This window comes from Salmo salar, chromosome ssa15, assembly GCF_905237065.1.
Source record: "Salmo salar chromosome ssa15, Ssal_v3.1, whole genome shotgun sequence".
In the NCBI taxonomy this organism is placed as follows: Eukaryota; Metazoa; Chordata; class Actinopteri; order Salmoniformes; family Salmonidae; genus Salmo; species Salmo salar.
In genome coordinates, this window is record NC_059456.1 from 30,759,810 (window position 1) to 30,782,662 (window position 22,853).

The window sequence follows — 22,853 nt, forward strand, 5'->3', positions numbered from 1 at the left end:
TTTACCGTCTGTGTTTCAGGTCACCTGTGCCAGACGTCATGACGACGGGCCCGTCTGCACGGTACCGTCCCACCTGGGACCTGGCCCTGGACCCCCTGATGTCCTGCAAGCTGTGCCTTGGGGAGTTCCCCCGCGAGCAGATGACCACCATCAGCCAGTGCCAATGTGTCTTCTGCAGCCTGGTCAGTAGGTACAGCCAACACAGCTGAATAGGTCCTGTTCATTAGGCACCAAACGGAAGAAAACAGACGGAATCACACTCTTCACTAAGCACATATCTATTTAAGTCAGTAGCACACTTCTTTTGAGGTGTAGAGGAAAGAGCATTTTTAAGCTACTAAACAGATAGAGTCCATGGCTGTGTTAATTAAGTATCAAACAGAAGAAAACGGAGTGAAACAGTGAGGAACTACCTGAACTTGTCTAATAGGAAACACGTTTTCGTGTTCTGTTGCAAAACGGTTTGTTACCGTGTGCCTTAATGAATAAGACGGAAAGTGAAAATGAATGGTTTTTTTTATTGGATACTTCTAGGTTTCCCCTCCCCGTTTAAGTCTGTTTTCTTCCATTTGGTGCCTAATGAAATCAACCCAGTCTTAATGGATTGTAACGGATTGGCAGTCGTGGTGAAGGAATGAGGCACAGAAAGCAGCGAGCACAGGGTAGTGGCGTATTTAATGTACACTCACTCATCAAACAAAATACTCCCAAACACAGGGGAGAAAATACACACGGCGTAAAATATCGCCGACACGAACATGAGCCGTCACAATAGAAATAATCCCGCACAACACGGAAGCGGACCAGCTAACATAAATAGCCCCGCTAATTAACCAAACTAAACACAGGTGCACAAAACCAAAAAGAAGGGAAAACCAAAAAGGGAATCAGTGGTAGCTAATAGGCCGGTGACGACGACCGCCGAGCGCCACCCGAGCAGGAGGGGGCGCCACCGTCAGTGGGAATCGTGACAGTACCCCCCTCCTGACGCGCGGCTCCCGTAGCGCACCGACACCGGCCTCGAGGACGACCCGGAGGGCGAGGCGCAGGGCGATCCGGACGGAGGCGATGGAAATCCTTCAACATGGATGGGTCCAAGACGTCCTCCGCCAGCACCCAGCACCTCTCCTCCGGGCCGTACCCCTCCCAGTCCACGAGGTACTGCAGGCCCCTCGCCCGGCGTCTCGAGTCCAGAATGGCCCGTATGCTGTACGCCGGGGGCCCCCGATGTCCAGAGGGGGTGGAGGGACCTCTGGCACCTCACCTTCCTGCAGGGGACCAGCTACCACCGGACTGAGGAGAGACACATGAAACGAGGGGTTAATACGGTAATAGGAAGAGAGTTGTAACCGATAACACACCTCGTTTATCCTCCTCAGGACTTTAAAGGGCCCCACACACTGCGGCCCCAGCTTCCGGCAGGGCACGTGGAGGGGCAGGTTCCGGGTCGAGAGCCAGACCCTGACTCCCGGTACGAACACGGGTGCCTCACTGCGGTGGCGGTCAGCACTCCTCTTCTGCCGTCCACTGGCCTCCTTCAGGGAGTCCTGGACGGCTCTCCAGGTCTCCTTGGAGTGCTGTACCCAGTCCTCCACCGCAGGAGCCTCGGTCTGGCTCCGGTGCCATGGTGCCAGGACCAGCTGGTAACCCAAAACACACTGAAAGGGTGACATGTTAGTAGAGGAGTGGCGAAGTGAGTTCTGGGCTAACTCAGCACAGGGAATGTACCTCGCCCACTCCCCTGGCCGGTCCTGGCAATACGACCTCAGAAACCTGCCCACCTCCTGGTTCACCCTCTCCGCCTGCCCATTGCTCTCGGGGTGAAAACCGGAGGTCAAACTGACCGAGACCCCCAGCCGCTCCATAAACGCCCTCCAGACCCTGGATGTGAACTGGGAACCTCGATCAGAGACAATGTCCTCCGGCACCCCGTAGTGCCGGAAGACGTGGGTAAATAGGGCCTCCGCAGTCTGCAGGGCCGTAGGGAGACCGGGCAATGGGAGGAGACGGCAGGACTTAGAGAACCGATCCACAACCACCAGAATCGCAGTGTTCCCCTGAGAGGGGGGAAGATCTGTCAAGAAATCTATAGACAGGTGCGACCATGGCCGTTGTGGAACGGGGAGGGGCTGTAACTTCCCTCTCGGTAGATGCCTAGGAGCCTTACTCTGAGCACACACCGAACAGGAAGAGACATAGGACCTCACGTCCTTAGCCAAGGTGGGCCACCAGTACTTCCCCCTGAGACTCCGCACTGTCCTCGCCACACCAGGATGACCCGCAGTAGGTAGCGTGTGCGCCCATCGAATCAAACGATCACGAACACCGAGCGGCACATACATGCGACCCACGGGAACCTGCGCAGGCGCAGGTTCCAACACTAATGCCCGCTCGATGTCCGCGTCCACCTCCCATACCACCGGTGCCACCAGCCTAGATGCTGGAATGATGGGAGTTGGATCGATGGGCCGGTCCTCCGTGTCATAGAGACGGGACAGCGCGTCGGCTCTAGTGTTAAGGGAACCCGGTCTATAGGATATAGTGAACCTAAACTGGGCGAAGAACATGGCCCACCTTGCCTGACGCGGATTCAGTCTCCTCGCTGCTCGGATGTACTCCAGGTTTCGGTGGTCGGTCCAGATGAGAAAGGGGTGTTTAGCCCCCTCAAGCCAGTGCCGCCACACCCTCAAAGCTTTTACCACCACTAGCAACTCCCTGTCCCCCACATCATAGTTATGCTCCGCCGAACTGAGCTTCTTCAAAAAGAAAGCGCAGGGGCGGAGTTTCGATGGCGTACCCGAGCGCTGTGATAGCACGGCACCCACCCCAGCCTCGGATGCGTCCACCTCCACTATGAATGCTAGAGACGGGTCCGGGTGCGCCAACACGGGTGCGTCGGTGAACAGGGTCTTCAACTTCTTGAAGGCTCCGTCCGCCTCCGTCGACCATCGCAAACGCACCGGCCCCCCCTTCAGCAGTGAGGTAATGGGAGCCGCTACCTGGCCAAAACCCCGGATAAACCTCCGGTAGTAATTGGCAAAGCCTAAGAACCGCTGCACTTCCTTCACCGTGGTTGGAGTCGGCCAATTACGCACGGCCTTAACGCGGTCACACTCCATCACCACCCCCGTGGTGGAAATGCGATAACCCAGAAAGGAAACGGCTCATTTGGAAAACATGCTCCAGCAGTCTACCAAGCACCTTGCGCACCAGGGACACATGCGCGGAGCGGGTGGCGGAATATATCAGAATGTCATCGATATAGACAATCACGCCCTGCCCGTGCAGGTCCCTGAGAATCTTGTCAACAAAGGATTGAAAGACGGCTGGAGCACTTTTCAACCCATACGGCATGACGAGGTACTCATAATGGCCCGATGTGGTACTAAAGGCGGTTTTCCACTCGTCTCCCTTCTTGATACGCACCAGGTTATACGCTCTCCTGAGATCCAGTTTCGTGAAGAACTTTGCTCTTTGAAATGATTCCACCGCCGTAGCGATGAGAGGTAGTGGGTAACTAAACCCCACCGTGATAGCGTTTAGACCTCTGTAATCAATGCACGGACGCAGACCTCCCTCCTTTTTCTTCACAAAAAAGAAACTCGAGGAGGCGGGTGAGATGGAGGGCCGAATGTACCCCAGTCCCAGGGATTCAGTGGCATATGTCTCCATAGCCGCTGTCTCCTCCTGTGACAAGGGGTACACGTGACTCTTGGGAAGCGCAGCGTTTAACCTGGAGGTCTATCGCACAATCCCCCTGTCGATGGGGTGGTAATTTAGTCGCCCTCTTTTTACAGAAGGCGATCGCCAAATCGGCGTACTCAGGGGGAATGCGCACGGGGGACACCTGGTCTGGACTCTCCACCGACGTGGCACCTATGGAAACTCCTAGACACCTCCCTGAACACTCCTCTGACCACCCCTGGAGAACCCCCTGTTTCCACGAAATACGGGGATTGTGACCAGGGGCCAGGGGACCCCCAGCACCACCGGAAACGCAGGCGAATCAATAAGGAAAAAACTAATGCGTTCCTTATGATTCCCCTGCGTTACCATGTCCAGTGGCACCGTAGACTCCCTGACTAGCCCTGACCCTAATGGTCGGCTATCTAGGGAGTGCACCGGGAAGGGGGGATCTATCGGCACCCGCGGAATGGCCAGCTTAATGGCAAGTCCACGATCCATAAAGTTCCCAGCTGCGCCTGAATCGACTAGCGCCCTATGCTGGGAAGAGGGGAAAAAATTAGAAAACAGGTAAGAACACGTGGCCAACAGGGGGTTCTGGGTGAATCTGGTGCTGACTCACCTGGGGTGACCGAGAAGTGTTCTGCCTGCCCTCTCGACTCCCAGACTGGCTCCTCCAGCACCGGTCGGCCGTGTGTCCTCTCCGACCACAGCTGGTGCAGGAGGAGCCAGCTCCTCCGGTGCCCCTTGGCATGGCCCCCCCTACCTCCATAGGGGTAGGGGCGGGGGTGCATGGAGGTGGAACGGGCAGGACCCTCTCCGAACGCCCGCGGGCAGCCAGCAGATTGTCCAAACTAATGGACATGTCGATGAGCTCGTCCAGGGATAGAGCGGCATCTCGACAGGCCAGCTCCCTGCGGACGTCCGCCCGGAGACTGCATCTATAGTGGTCTATGAGGACCCTGTCGTTCCACCCCGCCCCAGCAGCCAAGGTCCTGAACTCCAACGCGAAGTCCTGAGCGCTCCTCGTCTCCTGCCTGAGGTGGAACAGCCGTTCACCCGCCGCTCTTCCTTCCGGAGGGTGGTCGAACACGGCCCGAAAGCGGCGGGTGAACTCTGGATAATGGTCCCTCGCCGAGTCTGGGCCATTCCAGACTGCATTAGCCCACTCCAGAGCTCGGCCCGTCAGGCAGGAAACGAGGGCACTCACGCTCTCCTCTCCTGAGGGAGCAGGTCTGACGGTGGCCAGGTACAGCTCGAGCTGGAGCAGAAATCCCTGGCACCCGCCCCATCATACTCCCTCGGGAGCGCCAAACGAAGTGCGCCTGAGCCAGACGTAGTGGGAGGAGGAGGTGGCTGCATCGGAGGAGCCGGCGGTGGAGAGAGGAGACCACTTCTCTCCCATCGGTCCATCCTCTCCATCACTTGGTCCATCGCGGATCCTATGCGGTGGAGGACCGTAGTGTGGTGGAGGACGCGTTCCTCCATCGAGGGGACAGGGGTGGCCGCTGCTCCTGCTGATTCCATGCCTTTTCTGGGGTGCGGGATTCTGTAACGGATTGGCAGTCGTGGTGAAGGAATGAGGCACAGGAAGCAGCGAGCACAGGGTAGTGGCGTATTTAATGTACACTCACTCATCAATCAAAATACTCCCAAACACAGGGGAGAAAATACACACGGCGTAAAATAGCGCCGACACGAACATGAGCCGTCACAATAGAAATAATCCCGCACAACACGGAAGCGGACCAGCTAACATAAATAGCCCCGCTAATTAACCAAACTAAACACAGGTGCACAAAACCAAAAAGAAGGGAAAACCAAAAAGGGGATCAGTGGTAGCTAATAGGCCGGTGACGACGACCGCCGAGCGCCACCCGAGCAGGAGGGGGCGCCACCGTCGGTGGGAATCGTGACATGGATCCTGATATAGCCGTGTACTCTGACTGTGCACTTTCCCCTAGTACCCCTGACTTAAGTAGAGCTGCAGTTAGTGAAGAGTGTGATTGAGAACAGGACAGCACCCAGCAGTGCTGAAAATACTGTACTTCAGAGCTCTGGTCATAAGTCGTGCAGTATAAAATGAATAGGGTACCATTTGGAACACAGAACCTATTCTGATGAGGAGGAGCAGCTTGGACTGTGTTGATGTAACTGTCCTGTTCTTGTTCCTCCTAAGTGAGAGTGTGACTTGTTAAGAGTGGATGTCAACATTATGTAACGTCTGCCTGCCTGTATCATCATGGAGGCTGACAGCTATACTAGAGAACTGGGCTAAGTCTTGTCCTGTTCTGTCCTGTCCTTTTCCGACCTGTTCTGTCCTGTCCTTTTCCGACCTGTTCTGTCCTGTGCTGTCATGTCCTGTCCTTTACCTTCCTTCCCTGTTCTGTACTGTTCTGTACTGTTCTGTCCTGTACTGTTCTGTCCTGTACTGTCCAGTTCTGTCCTGTCCTGTCTGTACCATCCTGTTCTGTTCTGTACTGTTCTGTCCTGTACTGACCAGTTCTGTCCTGTCCTGTCTGTACCATCCTGTTCTGTACTGTTCTGCACTGTGCTGTACTGTTCTGTGCTGTACTGTTCTGCACTGTTCTGTCCTGTTCTGCACTGTTCTGTCCTGTTCAGTACTGTTCTGTACTGTGCTGTCCTGTACTGTCCAGTACTGTTCTGTTCTGTCCTGTACCCTTTCTGTCCTGTTCTGCACTGTCCTGTACTGTTCTGTACAGTCCTGTACTGTTCTGTCCTGTACTGTCCTGTACTGTTCTGCACTGTCCTGTACTGTCCTGTCCTGTTCTGCACTGTCCTGTACTGTTCTGTACTGTCCTGTCCAGTACTGTTCTGTCCTGTTCTGTACCCTTCCTGTTCTGTCCTGTTCTACACTGTCCTGTACTGTCCTGTCCTGTTCTGTCCTGTTCTGTACCCTCCCTGTTCTGTCCTGTACTGTTCTGTACTGTCCTGTCCAGTTCTGTTCTGTCCTGTTCTGTCCTGTTCTGTACCCTCCTGTTCTGTCCTGTACTGTTCTGTACTGTCCTGTACTGTACTGTCCTGTCCAGTCCTGTTCTGTTCTGTCCTGTACTGTTCTGTACTGTCCTGTTCTGTCCTGTTCTGTCTTGTTCTGCACTGTCCTGTACTGTTCTGTACTGTCCTGTCCTGTACTGTACTGTCCTGTACTGTCCTGTCCTGTACTGTCCTGTTCTGTACCCTTCCTGTTCTGTCTTGTCCTGTACTGTCCTGTACTGTTCTGTACTGTCCTGTCCTGTACTGTACTGTCCTGTTCTGTCCTGTCCTGTACTGTCCTGTTCTGTACCCTTCCTGTTCTGTCTTGTCCTGTACTGTCCTGTTCTGTGCTGTCCTGTACTGTCCTGTTCTGTACTGTTCTGTCTTGTTCTGCACTGTCCTGTACTGTTCTGTACTGTCCTGTCCTGTACTGTACTGTCCTGTTCTGTCCTGTCCTGTACTGTCCTGTTCTGTACCCTTCCTGTTCTGTCTTGTCCTGTACTGTCCTGTTCTGTGCTGTCCTGTACTGTCCTGTTCTGTACTGTCCTGTACTGTCCTGTTCTGTCCTGTCCTGTCCCGTCCTGTCCTGTACTGTCCTGTTCTGTACCCTTCCTGTTCTGTCTTGTTCTGCACTGTCCTGTACTGTTCTGTACTGTCCTGTCCTGTACTGTCTTGTTCTGTTCTGTCCTGTTCTGTACCCTTCCTGTTCTGTACTGTCCTGTTCTGTTCTGTACTGGCCTATTCTGTCCTGTTCTGTCCTGTTCTGACCTGTTCTGTACTGTTCTTTACTGTTCTGTCCTGTCCTGGTCTGTACTGTTCTGTAATGTTCTGTTCTGTTCTTTACTGTTCTGTCCTGTCCTGTCCTGTCTGTACCATCCTGTTCTGTACTGTCCTGTTCTGTCCTGTACTGTTCTGCACTGTGCTGTACTGTTCTGCACTGTTCTGTCCTGTTCTGCACTGTTCTGTACTGTTCTGTACTGTACTGTCCTGTCCTGTTCTGCACTGTCCTGTACTGTTCTGTACTGTCCTGTCCAGTACTGTTCTGTCCTGTTCTGTACCCTCCTGTTCTGTCCTGTTCTGCACTGTCCTGTACTGTCCTGTCCTGTTCTGTCCTGTTCTGTACCCTCCCTGTTCTGTCCTGTACTGTTCTGTACTGTCCTGTCCAGTTCTGTTCTGTCCTGTTCTGTCCTGTTCTGTACCCTCCTGTTCTGTCCTGTACTGTTCTGTACTGTCCTGTACTGTTCTGTCCAGTATTCTGTCCTGTTCTGTACTGTCCTGTCCAGTACTGTTCTGTTCTGTCCTGTTCTGTCCTGTTCTGTACTGTCCTGTACTGTTCTGTACTGCCCTGTTCTGTCCTGTTCTGTCTTGTTCTGCACTGTCCTGTACTGTTCTGTACTGTCCTGTCCTGTACTGTACTGTCCTGTTCTGTCCTGTCCTGTACTGTCCTGTTCTGTACCCTTCCTGTTCTGTCTTGTCCTGTACTGTCTTGTTCTGTGCTGTCCTGTACTGTCCTGTACTGTCCTGTACTGTCCTGTGCTGTCCTGTCCTGTCCCGTCCTGTCCTGTCCTGTTCTGTACCCTTCCTGTTCTGTCTTGTTCTGCACTGTCCTGTACTGTTCTGTACTGTCCTGTCCTGTACTGTCGTGTTCTGTTCTGTCCTGTTCTGTACCCTTCCTGTTCTGTACTGTCCTATTCTGTCCTGTTCTGTTCTGTACTGGCCTATTCTGTCCTGTTCTGTCCTGTTCTGACCTGTTCTGTACTGTTCTGTAATGTTCTGTCCTGTTCTGTTCTTTACTGTTCTGTCCTGTCCTGTCCTGTTCTGTCCTGTCCTGTCCTGTAATGTTCTGTCCTGTCCTGTCCTGTACTGGACTGTTCTGTCCTCTTCTGTCCTGTTCTGTCCTGTGCTGTACTGTACAGTCCTGTCCTGTTCTGTACTGTACTGTTCTGTCCTGTTCTGTACTGTTCTGTTCTGCACTGTTCTGCACTTTTCTGCCCTGTTCTACACTGTTCTGTATGGTTCTGTCCTGTTCTGTACTGTACTGTTTTGCACTGTTCTGTCCTGTTCTGCACTGTTCTGTACTGTTCTGTACTGTTCTGTACTGCTCTGTACTGTGCTGTACTGTCCTGTTCTGTCCTGTTCTGCACTGTTCTGCACTGTTCTGTACTGTTCTGTACTGTCCTGTACTGTCCTGTTCTGTCCTGTTCTGACCTATTCTGTCCTGTACTGTCCTGTTCTGTCTTGTTCTGGCCTGTTCTGTCTTGTTCTGGCCTGTTCTGTCTTGTTCTGTCCTGTTCTGCCCTGTTCTGTACTGTTCTGTTCTGCACTGTTCTGCACTTTTCTGCCCTGTTCTGTCCTGTTCTGTACGGTTCTGTCCTTTTTTGTCCTGTCCTGTACTGTCCTATTCTGCACTGTTCTGTCCTGTTCTGCACTTTTCTGCCCTGTTCTGCACTGCTCTGTTCTGCTCTGTACTGTTCTGTTCTGTCCTGTACTGTTCTGTACTGTTCTGTCCTGTACTGTCCTGTCCTGTTATTTCCTGTACTGTTCTGTCCTGTACTGTTCTGTCCTGTCCTGTTATTTCCTGTACTGTTCTGTCCTGTGCTGTCCTGTCCTGTTATTTCCTGTACTGTTCTGTCCTGTACTGTTCTGTCCTGTGCTGTCCTGTCCTGTTATTTCCTGTACTGTTCTGTCCTGTGCTGTCCTGTCCTGTTATTTCCTGTACTGTTCTGTCCTGTACTGTTCTGTCCTGTACTGTCCTGTCCTGTTATTTCCTGTACTGTTCTGTCCTGTACTGTTCTGTCCTGTACTGTCCTGTCCTGTTATTTCCTGTACTGTTCTGTCCTGTGCTGTCCTGTCCTGTTATTTCCTGTACTGTTCTGTCCTGTACTGTCCTGTCCTGTACTGTCCTGTTCTGTTCTGCACTGCTCTGTTCTGCTCTGTACTGTTCTGTACTGTTCTGTACTGTCCTGTCCTGTTCTTTCCTGTACTGTTCTGTTCTGTCCTGTACGGTCCTGTCATGTCCTGTTATTTCCTGTACTGTTCTGTCCTGTCCTGTTCTTTCCTGTGCTGTTCTGTCCTGCTCTGCTCAAAAGTAGTGCACTATATTGGGGATGAGGTGCAATTTGGGGGACACACACTACCCATTGTATTTTTGTAATCAAGTTTAATTCCTCTGCTTCTCCCTTGCAGTGCCTGAAGCAGTATGTGGAACTTCTGATCAAAGAGGGCCTCGAAACCACTATTAGCTGCCCAGACTCTGCCTGCCCAAAACAAGGTCACCTGCTAGAGAATGAGGTATAGTAAAGTAGTCCTACCAGGCTTCCCATTGAACTCACTGAGCCCATCCCAAATGGCACCCTATTCCCTATGTAGTGCACTACTGTTGATCAGGACCTATAAGTAGGGAATAGGGTGCTATTTGAGACACTGTCACTGAGATCTCCAAGTACTGTAGCTATTTGTCTCTATTCCCATTCAACCTGGATGCGTCTTCAACAGGTCAAGAGTGCAACAAGCAGGGTGATGAGAGACGTAACCCATATCTGTGTATGTCTCTACGTATGTCTCTCTCTTGCAGATTGAATGCATGGTGGCAGCAGGGAGCATGCAGAGGTACAGGAGGCTGCAGTTTGAGAGAGGTGCGTACAGGCAACTTCCTTGACCTCTAACCCCTGACAGGTGACTCATGACCATTCACAAGCTGTGGTAGTAGAGAGAGCGAGTTATCAATGTGACTCCCTCCCGCTCTCCTCCACTGTAGACCTATCTTAACCTATCAAAACATTATATAAGACTCGCAGAGAGGAGACTGAGAGTGGACACAGGACAGGTCACAGCCCTGATCACTGACCCAGTAACCCTAAAACCTTAACCCTGACACTGACCATACAGGCTGTAGGAGAAGAGAAAAGGGAGACACTGGACTGTTTATTCAGTAATGTGTCTTCTTTCTCCTCTACTTTTAGACCTGTCTTAGCCTCTGTTCAGATGACATAAGGCTCTCCGTTAGAAGAAGAGACAGAGCCGAAGGCTGGGAGCTTTTTCTCTCCATCTTAACTAATAAAATTCAGTTTCATTGGATTTGTGTAGGATTTAATTGGAAACCGCTTCAGAAAAACAATCCCAAGACATCTGGCTCATGGATAATGGTAGATGAGAACTTTGACATTTTAGTGAATCACACACACACACACACACACACACACACACACAGAACACACACACACACAATCACACACACAGCAGTTGTTGTTAAATGTTCTGTACTGGATGCGGCTTTTATTTTTTACTCCTGACCACAGAAGAGTTCAAGAAGATTAGCATAATCGTGATGAGAGGGAGATCAAGCCAGGACACAGAATCATACTGTATATCAGAATAGCTTTTATTGAGATGCCAAAGATGGAGAAGTGGAAATGGCTTCAGAAGCTGTGCTGGTAGCCTTGTTCTACATGTTTCTCTATTGACTGTGCTGTTCCAACATGTTTCCTGTGGAGGTATGAGGTCCCAGCCATAGAAATACAATGACTAGTACGTGATTCCCCATTTTAAGTCAACGTTCCGTGATGGGTAGACCGGCGGCCACATTGACTGTACCATGAAGTCTGTTTCTGTGGTATCAGATAGCTCTGTCCATGTGTGATGGGAGGAAAACGGTGGAAAATGGGCTGAAACAGGGAAGGACTACCTGAACTCATCCAATACAAATTTTTGTTTTCCACTGCAAAACGTTGTGTTACAATGTCCTTTATTGAATACGACCCTGTCCCTGTGTGTATTCCACAGAGGTGCTGCTGGACCCCTGTCGAACCTGGTGCCCGTCCTCGTCATGCCAGGCAGTGTGCCAACTGAAGGAGGGGGAAGTGGCGCTGGCACAGCTGGTCCAGTGCTCGGTGTGCAGGTTGGAGTTCTGCTCAGCCTGTCAGGCCAGCTGGCATAAAGGACAGGCCTGCCAGGACAACATGCCCATCATCACCTTCCTACCCGGGGAGAGCAGGTAGGCTACACCATTACTACTACTACCATTACAAACACACCTACAACACTACAACACAGCTACTACTACTACAACTACTACTAGTACTACTACCACTACTACTATTACTACACATCAACTACTACACAACTACTACTACTAATACTACTACAACAACACACCTACTACTACACACATACTACTACTACTACTACTACCACTACTACTACTACAACAACACACCTACTACTACTACACATATACTACTACTATCACTACTACAACAATACAGCTACTACTACCACTACTAATACAATACACCTACTACTACTACCACTAGTACTACAATATACCTACTACTACTACAACACATCCACTATTACTACTACTACTACTACTACAACACATTTACTACTACTACTACTACTACCACTACTACAACACATTTACTACTACTACTACCACTACTTCTACAATACACCTACTACTACTACAACACATCTACTATTACTACTACTACTACTTCTACTACTACACACCTACTACTACTACCACTACAACAACACACCTACTACTACACACATACTACTACTAACTACTACTATCACTGCTACTACAATACAGCTAATACTACTACTACAACAACACACCGAGTACTACTACACACATACTACTACTACTATCACTACTACAACAAAACAGCTACTACTACCACTACTAATACAATACATCTACTACTACTACTACTACCACTACTACTACAATACACCAACTACTACTACAACACATCTACTACTACTACTACTACTACTACTACTACTACTACTACAACGTCACATGTACTAAAACTACTACTACAAAACACCTACTACTACTACTACTACTACTACTACTACTACTGCTTCTACTACTACACACCTACTACTACTACCGCTACTACTACAACAACACACTTACTACTACACACATACTACTACTAACTACTACTATCACTGCTACTACAATACAGCTAATACTACTACTACTGCTACTACTACAACAACAACACACCTACTACTACTACTACACACATACTACTACTATTACTACTATCACTACTACAACAATACAGCTACTACTACCACTACTAATACAATACACCAACTACTACTACTACCACTACAATACACCTACTACTACTACAACACATCTACTATTACTACTACTACTACTACTACTACTACCACTACTAATACAATACATCTACTACTACTACTACTACCACTACTACTACAATATACCAACTACTACTACAACACATCTACTGTTACTACTACTACTACTACTACTACTACTACTACTACTACTACTACTACTACAACACATGTACTAAAACTACTACTACAAAACACCTACTACTACTACTACTACTACTACTACTACTGCTTCTACTACTACACACCTACTACTACTACCACTACTACTACAACAACACACCTACTACTACACACATACTACTACAAACTACTACTATCACTGCTACTACAATACAGCTAATACTACTACTACTGCTACTACTACAACAACAACACACCTACTACTACTACTACACACATACTACTACTATTACTACTATCACTACTACAACAATACAGCTACTACTACCACTACTAATACAATACACCTACTACTACTACAACACATCTACTATTACTACTACTACTAATACTACTACTACCACTACAACACATTTACTACTACTACTGCTACTACTACTACACACCTACTACTACTACCACTACTACTACAACAACACACCTACTATTACACACATACTACTACTAACTACTACTATCACTGCTACTACAATACAGCTAACTACTACTACTACAACAACACACCTAGTACTACTACACACATACTACTACTACTACTACTACTACTACTACCACTACTACTACAATACACCCACTACTACTACAACACATCTACTACTACTACTACTACTACTACTACTACTACTACTACTACTATTACTACTACTACTACCACTACTACTACTACTACAACAACACAGGTACTACTACTACTACCACTAGAACACATTTACTACTACTATTACTACTATTGCTGCTGCTACTACTACTACAACTACTACTACTACCACTACTACTTCAACACATTTACTACTACTATTACTACTATTGCTAACACATTTACTACTACTATCACTACTACTGCTACTACTTCTACTATTGCTACTACTAGTACTACTACTACTACAACACATTTACTACTACTACTACTACCATTACTACCACAACACACCTACCACTACTACTACAAAACACCTACTTTTACTACCACTACTACGACACCTACTACTACTACTGCAACACATGTACTACTACTACTACTACTACTACTACTACTACTACTACTACTACTACTACTACTACTCGCCTACTGTACCCTGGATCAGGGTAGGGTTTGGTAGGGACCAGGGTAGGGTTCAGTAGGGACCAGGGTAGGGTTCAGTAGGGACCAGGGTAGGATTCAGTAGGAAGGAACCATTTTGAAACTTTGTAAGATGGTAAGGTTCTATTTCAATGTGTCCAATGAGATCACAGACAATAAGAACACAACACGGCCCAATACAGAGTCAATGACAGAGTGATGTTTAGCTGTTAGTATCACTCTTATTATCCTTGACAGTGCAGTGTGTACTGGTCTATATATGTCCTGTCCCCTGATGATTATTGTCTTCCAGTTCCTTCTACAAGAGCGACGATGACGACGCGCCCATCAAGTGCTGTCCCAAGTGTAAGGTGTACATCGAGAGGGACGAGGGCTGTGCTCAGATGATGTGCAAGAACTGTAAGCACGCCTTCTGCTGGTACTGCCTGGAGTCTCTGGACGTGAGTAGAAGCCATAAGCACTGAACACACACACACACACACACACACACACACACACACACACACACACACACACACACACACACACACACACACACACACACACACACACACACACACACACACACACACACACACACACACACACACACACACAACCTTCTGCTGCTACTGCCTGGGCCTGCCATAGAGATACAGTCTAATACTCTAATACTTAGTAGTGTTCTATTGAATTGTGTGGAACCTGCACACAGTGACCAGAGCTTGTAAAACACGTGATGCCACTGCCACAGTTTATTAGGTACACACCAACCCATTCACAAAAATAGTTTGCTCCTACAGTGAGTCACGTGACCTTGGTTTGCTATATAAAGCAGGCAGACAGGCATCCAGTTACTGTTCGATTGAACGTTAGAATGTGCAAAACAGTCATACCACGCTCAAAAACGACTTTGAGCGTGGTATGACTGTCGGTGCCCGGTGCGCCGCTTCCAGTATCTCAGAAACGGATGGCCTCCTGGGATTTTCACGCACAACACTGTCTAAGGTTTACAGAGAATAGTCCGACAAACAAAAAACATCCAGTCAGCAGCAGTCCTGTGGGCAAAAACAGCTTATTGATGAGAGGTTGAAAGACAAACAGGCAAATAACAGTGCATTACAACAGTGGTGTGCAGAATGGCATCTGGGAATGCATAACTCGCCGGTCCTTGTCACGGATGGGCTATTGCAGCAGACGACCACATCGGGTTCCACTCCTATCAGCTAAACACAAGAAGAAGCAGCTCCAGTGGGCATGCGATAACCAACATTAGACAATTGAGGAGTGGAAAAACATCGCCTGGCTCGACGAATCCCAGTTCCTGTTGCGTCATGCTGAAGGCAGATTCAAGATTTGGCGTAAGCAGCATGAGTCCATGGCCCCATCCTGCCTGGTGTCAACAGTACAGGCTGGTGGTGGTGGTGTAATGGTGGCGGTGGTGTAATGGTGTGGGGAATGTTTTCCTGGCACACATTAGGTCCCTTGATACCAATTGGGCAACGTTGGAACGCCACACCTTGTAGAATCCATGCCCAAAAGAATTCAGGCTGTTCTGGAGGAAAATAACTTTTTTGTTGCTGTTTTTACAATAAACAAAAACGTACATAGCAAAAACAATAGACAACTTAACATTTCTATACATTATTTTCAATAAAAATGAATGACATCACGCTTGGACACACATGCTCCCAATGTATCCACATATATTGTTGTTTTCAATGCTTGTAAGAATTTGCCCCATATGACTTAAAATATTTGTTATGTTGTTTCCGTCTGTAGCCAGTTATATTGAAATAATAAAGCATTAGATTTGTACATTCTCTTAACGTTGGGGTATCATTTGACTTACAGTATTTAAGTAATAGCTTCTTCAATATTGTCCAACCCATTGGGTATCGCACCACACCTCCATATGCCGTGCCTTGAAATATACAGATAGACAGATTAAAAATAAATGTACATTGTAAAACTTCTGACAGCCAGCATTCTAACTCAATTTTTTTGTCTTTATAGCACTCCCAGAAGGCATTCATTATTCAATCATTGTTAGTTTTACACTTAAGACATGACTCTGCCATTGTGCTGTAGAATTTGTGAATTTTGTCTCTTTCAGTTTATACTGGATTAAGCATAGATTTTTATTAATTGTAATTTTGTTCATTATTTTCCAATACTCCCTTCATCTTGTGCCAATATCAGTTATTTTTAAGTCTTGATTCCAATAGTTACTTATTATAGTTAAGGTTTTTTATATCTTACATATCACATGAGTATCTGTTTCTGACTCAGATAGGATTCCATCAACATTGCTCTGATGTCCAAAAGCTTTCAGGTGAATTTTCTCATTCTGTCATGGAAATAATTGTATTTAGGCAATTACCATGTCATTTATGGTTTCTTTGCTTTTAGAATTCCACGTGGGTCAATTTATCGGTGAATTCTGAATGTATAATTCAATAGATAACAATTTGAACAGAAAATACCAAAACAAATGTAATCTTAGTGTGTCTTATCAAAACGTACATATGATCTCGGCCATTGCCCATTTTTCTAGTGGACCTTCCCCCACATTTAACCCTGACTTTTAAAACATTTAATCCAGGCTTTAACCCTGATAGTGATTCTTTCTCTCTCTCCAGGACGACTTCCTCCTGATCCACTACGATAAAGGGCCGTGCAGAAACAAACTGGGCCACTCCAGAGCTTCAGTGATCTGGCACCGGACACAGGTACTGTATTGTAAAAACTAGGCATTAGTTGGCTTTAGCTCAGCGGGATAACAATTGTCTGGCATGCTGGAGTTCCGGGTTTGAACCCAGTCAATCACACAGGTTAGCTGTGGCAGCAGTATCTACAGTTGAAGTCGGAAGTTTACATACATTCTTCCAACAATTGTTTACAGACCGATTATTTCACTTAATATCACTATCACAATTCCAGTGGGTCAGAAGTTGACATACACTAAGTTGACTTTTAAACAGCTTGGAAAATTCCAGAAAATTATGTCATGGCTTTAGAAGCTTCTGATAGGCTAATTGACATAATTTGAGTCAATTGGAGGTGTACCTGTGGATGTATTTCAAGGCCTACCTTCAAACTCAGTACCTCTTTGCTTGACATCATGGGAAAATCAAAAGAAATCAGCCAAGACCTCAGAAAAAAATTGGGAGCAATTTCCGAACGCCTGAATGTACCACGTTCATCTGTACAAACAATAGTACGCAAGTATAAACACCATGGGACCACGTAGCCGTCATACCGCTCAGGAAGGAGACGTGCTCTGTCTCCTACAGATGAACGTACTTTAGTGCGAAAAGTGCAAATCAATCCCAGAACAACAGCAAAGGACCTTGTGAAGATGCTGGAGGAATCACAGTACCCACAGTAAAACGAGTCCTTTATTCGACATAACCTGAAATGCCGCTCACCAAGGAAGAAGCCACTGCTCCAAAACCTCCATAAAAAAAGACAGACTATCAGTTACACCAGCTCTATCAGGAGGAATGGGCCAAAAATTCACCCAACTTATTGTGGGAAGCTTGTGGAGGGCTAATCGAAACGTTAGACCCAAGTTAAACAATTTAAAGGCAATGCTACCAAATACTAATTGAGTGTATGTAAACTTCTGACCCACTGGGAATGTGATGAAAGAAATACAAGCTGAAATAAATATTATTTCTGCTATTATTCTGACATTTCACGTTCTTAAAATAAAGTGGTGATCCTAACTGACCTAAGACAATTTTTACTAGGATTAAATGTCAGGAATTGTGAAAAACTGAGTTTAAATGTATTTGGCTAAGGTGTATGTAAACTTCCAAACAAGGTCCTTGTTTTCATGCTGCCACCGTGGAAGGAGGTCTAGGAGGAGGTCTAAGACAACATATGGACAACAATTGTAAAAATATGATTTGATAAGTGTTTGAATGTGTCTGGCCACACTAGTTCCTCTGTAGGTCTTATGTAGGTTTAACGCCTAACTGCTTCATCAATATTTAAAAGTTGAAAGCTCTTATCCCATTAGACTCAACACTTAACACTACCAACACAATGATTTTTATAACAGCATGTTGCCTGATGACTGTTTATCATCATGGACACTAAGTAATGTATATATCTGCATATTCAGTGTCAGAAACCACAAGAGGTTGGTGGCACCTTAGTTGGGGGGCTCGTGGTATTGGCTGGAGCGGAATTGGTGGAATGATATCAAATACATTAAACACATGGTTTCCATGTGTTTGATGTCATTCTATTCACTCCGTTCCAGCCATTATTATGAGCCTTCCTCCCCTAAGAAGCCTCCACTATCAGAAACAGTGTATGTTTGCCTATCCTGTCTGTCACAATGTAGATTTATGTTTGAGGAACTACTGCCACCTTGTGGATTTTCAGTGTACCACTGCATGGGCAAGTGAAAGATTGAATAATGTTGTGTTGATGCATCATTGTACTACTGTACATCACTTCCCTCCGGTGTCTATGTGATGTCTGGGTTAAAACAAGCACCTCATGAATCCCATGTTACAACTGGTGACGTAAAAAGGGCTTAGATACAATTGGTTGATTGTTAATGTGTGTATGTGGTAAAATCATTCACTTCCACTTGCTCTCTCTCGCTCTTGCTCTTTCTCTCTCGCTCTGTCTCGCTCTCTCTCTTTCTCGCTAGTGGCTCTCTATTGCTCTCTCACTCTCTCTTGCTCTCTCTCTCGCTCTGTCTCTCTCTCTCACTAGTGCCTCTCTCTCTCTCTCTCTCTTGCTAGTGCTTCTCTCTCTCTCTCTCTCTCACTCTCGCTTTCTTTCTCTCTCCAGGTGGTGGGGATATTCGCTGGCTTCGGTCTGCTCCTACTGGTGGCCTCTCCCTTCCTCCTCCTAGCCACACCCTTTGTTCTGTGCTGCAAGTGTAAATGCAGTAAAGGAGATGACGATCCTCTGCCTACCTAACCAACCCCGCCCTGGACACAGGGTCATGTCAGCTCACCTGACAGACAGGGGCACCAGGCCTGTTGATGGACAGGGTGTTTGGTGTTTGGTTAGTCAGCCACTCCTTACAGTGTTTTAATCCCGCCCACCGGCCCAGAGGACTCTTAGGGATGGATGGGTTTGTCGCTGGGGCAGCGCAGTGCAAGTGGATGAGGAACATTGACTTTGGGCGGAGCCAGCAAATTGGGTTGAGGGGACACTCTGAACAGTGTGGTTTTGATGTGATGTGTTAAGAAGGCCTGGGCCTGCAGAGGCGAGGAGAACAGAGAACAGAACCAATGTTGGGCTGGGTTGGTTGTTGCTTCAGAGGTCAATCTGGGATTGGTGGTTATAGTTCTGTCTATGTGTGTCAGGTTCAAGGTTAAGGTTATTTGTACAACTGTCTTGGTGCTTGTTTGGGGGACTGCAAATAAAATGTAGGTATATTTGGAGGGAGTAGCCTTGGCTATCAGCCACAGAATGTGGAAGTCTCCTATAAGGGTAGATTCTGTGTCCCAAGTGACAACATATTCCCTATACAGTGCACTATTTCTGACCAGGACCCATAAGGCTCTGGTTAAAAGTAGTGCACTATTTAGGGAATAGGATGTAATTTGGATTATTTACTTACCAACCGGTTCTCCCTCTTCAGCTCTTGAGCTTTGTATAAGAACATAAACAATATCAAGGATCTCATCAGAGAAAACCTTTTCAGATTATCTGTTTGTATCATGTAAATCTCTGAGGATCTCATCAGAGAAAACCATTTCAGATTATCTGTTTGTATCATGTAAATCTCTGAGGATCTCATCAGAGAAAACCATTTCAGATTATCTGTTTGTATCATGTAAATCTCTGAGGATCTCATCAGAGAAAACCATTTCAGATTATCTGTTTGTATCATGTAAATCTCTGAGGATCTCATCAGAGAAAACCATTTCAGATTATCAGTTTGTATCATGTAAATCTCTGAGGATTCACAACGTCCCTCAAATATATTTGGAACGTTTTGTTTTCTATTATAGACTTGCTGGGAAAGATTTGTCAGATAAAAGATGAGACTATTGTTCAACATAACCTACAGGATGCATGTCTACTATATACTTGAGGATGTTGTATAATCTACTCAGATTATAAGGAGTCAACTTTACCACCATCTTGAATTTACTGCCCATTCTCCTGAAGAAAAATCTGTGTAAATGTGCAAACTTCCTTTGCAACTATTTACCATAGAATAATTTGCTAAAATCAAGAGTGAATGGTATAACATTGATCTTTCAGTATTTCTATCAACACAGTGGAATAAACAGTACAACCCACCCAGACGTAGCAAGCAGGGTTGGAGTCGATTCCATTTCAGTTAAATCAATTCAGGAAGATAACTGAAATTCCAATTTCAATTTTCCTCATTGCTTCTTTATGAGAAATATTTGGAATTGGAATTTCAATTTACTTCTTGAATTGACAATGAAAAGGAATTGACCCCAACCCTGGTCACAAGTGCTAATGTCCAACCAAATAACCCATTCTGTAGCAGCTCAACCTCCATCTGTTATATTTACTAGCTGTCACGCCCTGACCTGAGAGAGACGGTTTATTTCTCTTTTCTGTTAGGTCAGGGTGTGGGGTGGGCATTCTATGTTTTGTATTTCTTTGTTTTGGGCCGAGTATGGTTCCTAATCAGAGGCAGCTGTCTATCGTTGTCTCTGATTAGGAATCATACTTAGGCAGCCTTTTCCCACCTGTGTTTGTGGGTAGTTGTTTTCTGTTTAGTTTTCTGTAGCGGACAGAACGGTTGGCTTGTTTTTGTTTTGTTATTTTGTTCAAGTGTTTCATAGTGGAATAAAACCATGAGCACTTATCACGCTGCGCTTTGGTCCCCTCTCTACAACAGCCATTACACTAGCAGTGAAACCCCTTTACCCTTTAATGAGTTAAACTAACCATCTTATATTAGACAATGCAGATGAGTTGAGGTAGCCAAGGTGCCACAAAATGCCTTTCAAATATACTTTGATATGAGTGTGACACTCCCTTTTTACCAAAATGCTCTTATATGATATTGTACAATTCTGAACACTACTGTTATTTATCCTACAATTTGTCACATGTACTACTAGCATTCTCCTGTTGCTCTCCACACCAATTATGTTTAGAAAGACTTCATTGCTTGCGTGTTGTATTTTTGTAGATAGAAAAATATCAGAATAGTAGCTTTACTTTAAAGAATTCTGTGACAATGACAATGGTGTACATTCTGGGTTTTAAAAGTGTAAAAGTATTCTATCACATTGTTTTTTGTACATGGATATAACCTTGTCCCCAGGTTCAGGTGCTACGACAGAGCGAGAGCCGCAAGTGGACGAGATTAATATGGATATATTTCCATGATATGATTTAGAATTTTTAAATGTACTGCTTAATTGATCATTTCACGGTATTCTGTCACAAAACCTGACCAATTGAGTCAGACTCCAAATATGGGCTCAACACATCCTGGTCCAGTTTTATAGCAGCAATTGGGCCAATACAGCTTAGGAGACTTATCTGAGAAATTAGGTTTGTGTGTGTTAGGGGGGAACAGGCTAATAGGCTTATTTATAATTGGTGGTCAAGTTTTTGGAGTCAAATGTAGCCAAAATTATCCTTTAAGATGTCTAGGTCAGGACCACTTGTAGTGTGTGTTCACTTACATTTTAACTTCTTCATTTTGTTGTATTTAGGGGGTTTTATGTTTAAAGAATATTGCATTGCACTCAACTAATTCTATTTAAACTGTATGAAGAACAGCTTTGTTACTGTAGCATTTCTGCACATGAGTTCTGTTATGTTAAAGGGATACTTCGGGATTTTGGCAATGAGGCCCTTCATCTACTTCCCCAGAGTCAGATAAACTCGGGAATAGCATTTTTATGTCTCTGCGTGCAGTTTGAAGGATGTTGCTATCTAGCCTTAACGCCATGCATGCTAGCTGATACCATAGACTTCCAGTCATTGCGCTAATGCTAGTTAGCATTGCCAAAACCCAGAAATATCCATTTAAGTTCCTGTTCAGATGTTTACATACTGTACATTTGTTTGTAACACCACATACTTTAAATAAAAAAGCACATTTAGCTTGTTCTGTTAGCAGGTATTCTTGGTTATGTGCTTTGAGTGAATGAAATAAAATTTTACCTGTCACGTGCCGAATGCAACAGGTGTAGACTTTACCGTGAAATGCTTACTTACGAGCCATTTCCCAACAATGCAGAGTTTAAAAAAAGAAATTAAATTGCTAAATAAAAAAGGTAAATAGTAATACAATATAATAACATTAACGAGGCTATATACAAGGAGTACCGGTAACGAGTCAATGTGCAAGGGTACCAGGTATAATATGTAGGTAGGGGTGAAAGTGACTAGGCAATCAGGATAGATAATAAACAGAATAGCAGGGAGAGTATATGGGCCTCCTTTCAGACTCTGGGGATGGTACCAGAAATAATTGTAAAGTAAAAAAGGAACAGAAAGCTGCAGCAAGAAAGGATTAAGCACATCATCAATCAATTTGTTATACACACCAATCTTGTGCAAGGCGTCTTGCACATCACAAGTAGAAAGTTGTTGAAATGAAAACAAAGAACTGCAAAGGGAAAGGAAGATCAGATGTTTCAATGCAGTACTCCCTACTATCATCAATAGAGTGGAGTAGTGCAATATACAGTGGGACTACAAATAACGTACAATTAGACTATATTATTCAAACGTTATGGTAACATAGATGTTTTAATACATGCTTTATCACAATGTCACCACTCTA

At 45.9% G+C, this 22,853-nt stretch overlaps 1 protein-coding gene across 3 annotated transcripts in view; it reads left to right on the forward strand.

Moving 5' to 3' along the window:
* The window catches only part of LOC106571257 (probable E3 ubiquitin-protein ligase RNF144A-A), a 50,968-nt gene extending 28,788 nt beyond the window's left edge, over positions 1-22,180 (forward strand). The window contains exons 2-8 of one of the 3 annotated variants that reach the window (XM_014144079.2): positions 20-182; positions 9,865-9,969; positions 10,253-10,313; positions 11,461-11,671; positions 14,400-14,547; positions 16,729-16,818; positions 18,902-22,180. In XM_014144079.2, the coding sequence (XP_013999554.1) occupies positions 39-182; positions 9,865-9,969; positions 10,253-10,313; positions 11,461-11,671; positions 14,400-14,547; positions 16,729-16,818; positions 18,902-19,033 (891 nt within the window). In that variant the 5' untranslated portion in view covers positions 20-38 and the 3' untranslated portion in view covers positions 19,034-22,180. Of the gene's footprint in view, positions 1-19; positions 191-9,864; positions 9,970-10,252; positions 10,314-11,460; positions 11,672-14,399; positions 14,548-16,728; positions 16,819-18,901 lie in introns of those variants that run through there. The other 2 variants (XM_045695613.1, XM_045695612.1) reach the window with 2 other exon arrangements.
* Positions 22,181-22,853: the final 673 nt, after the last annotated feature.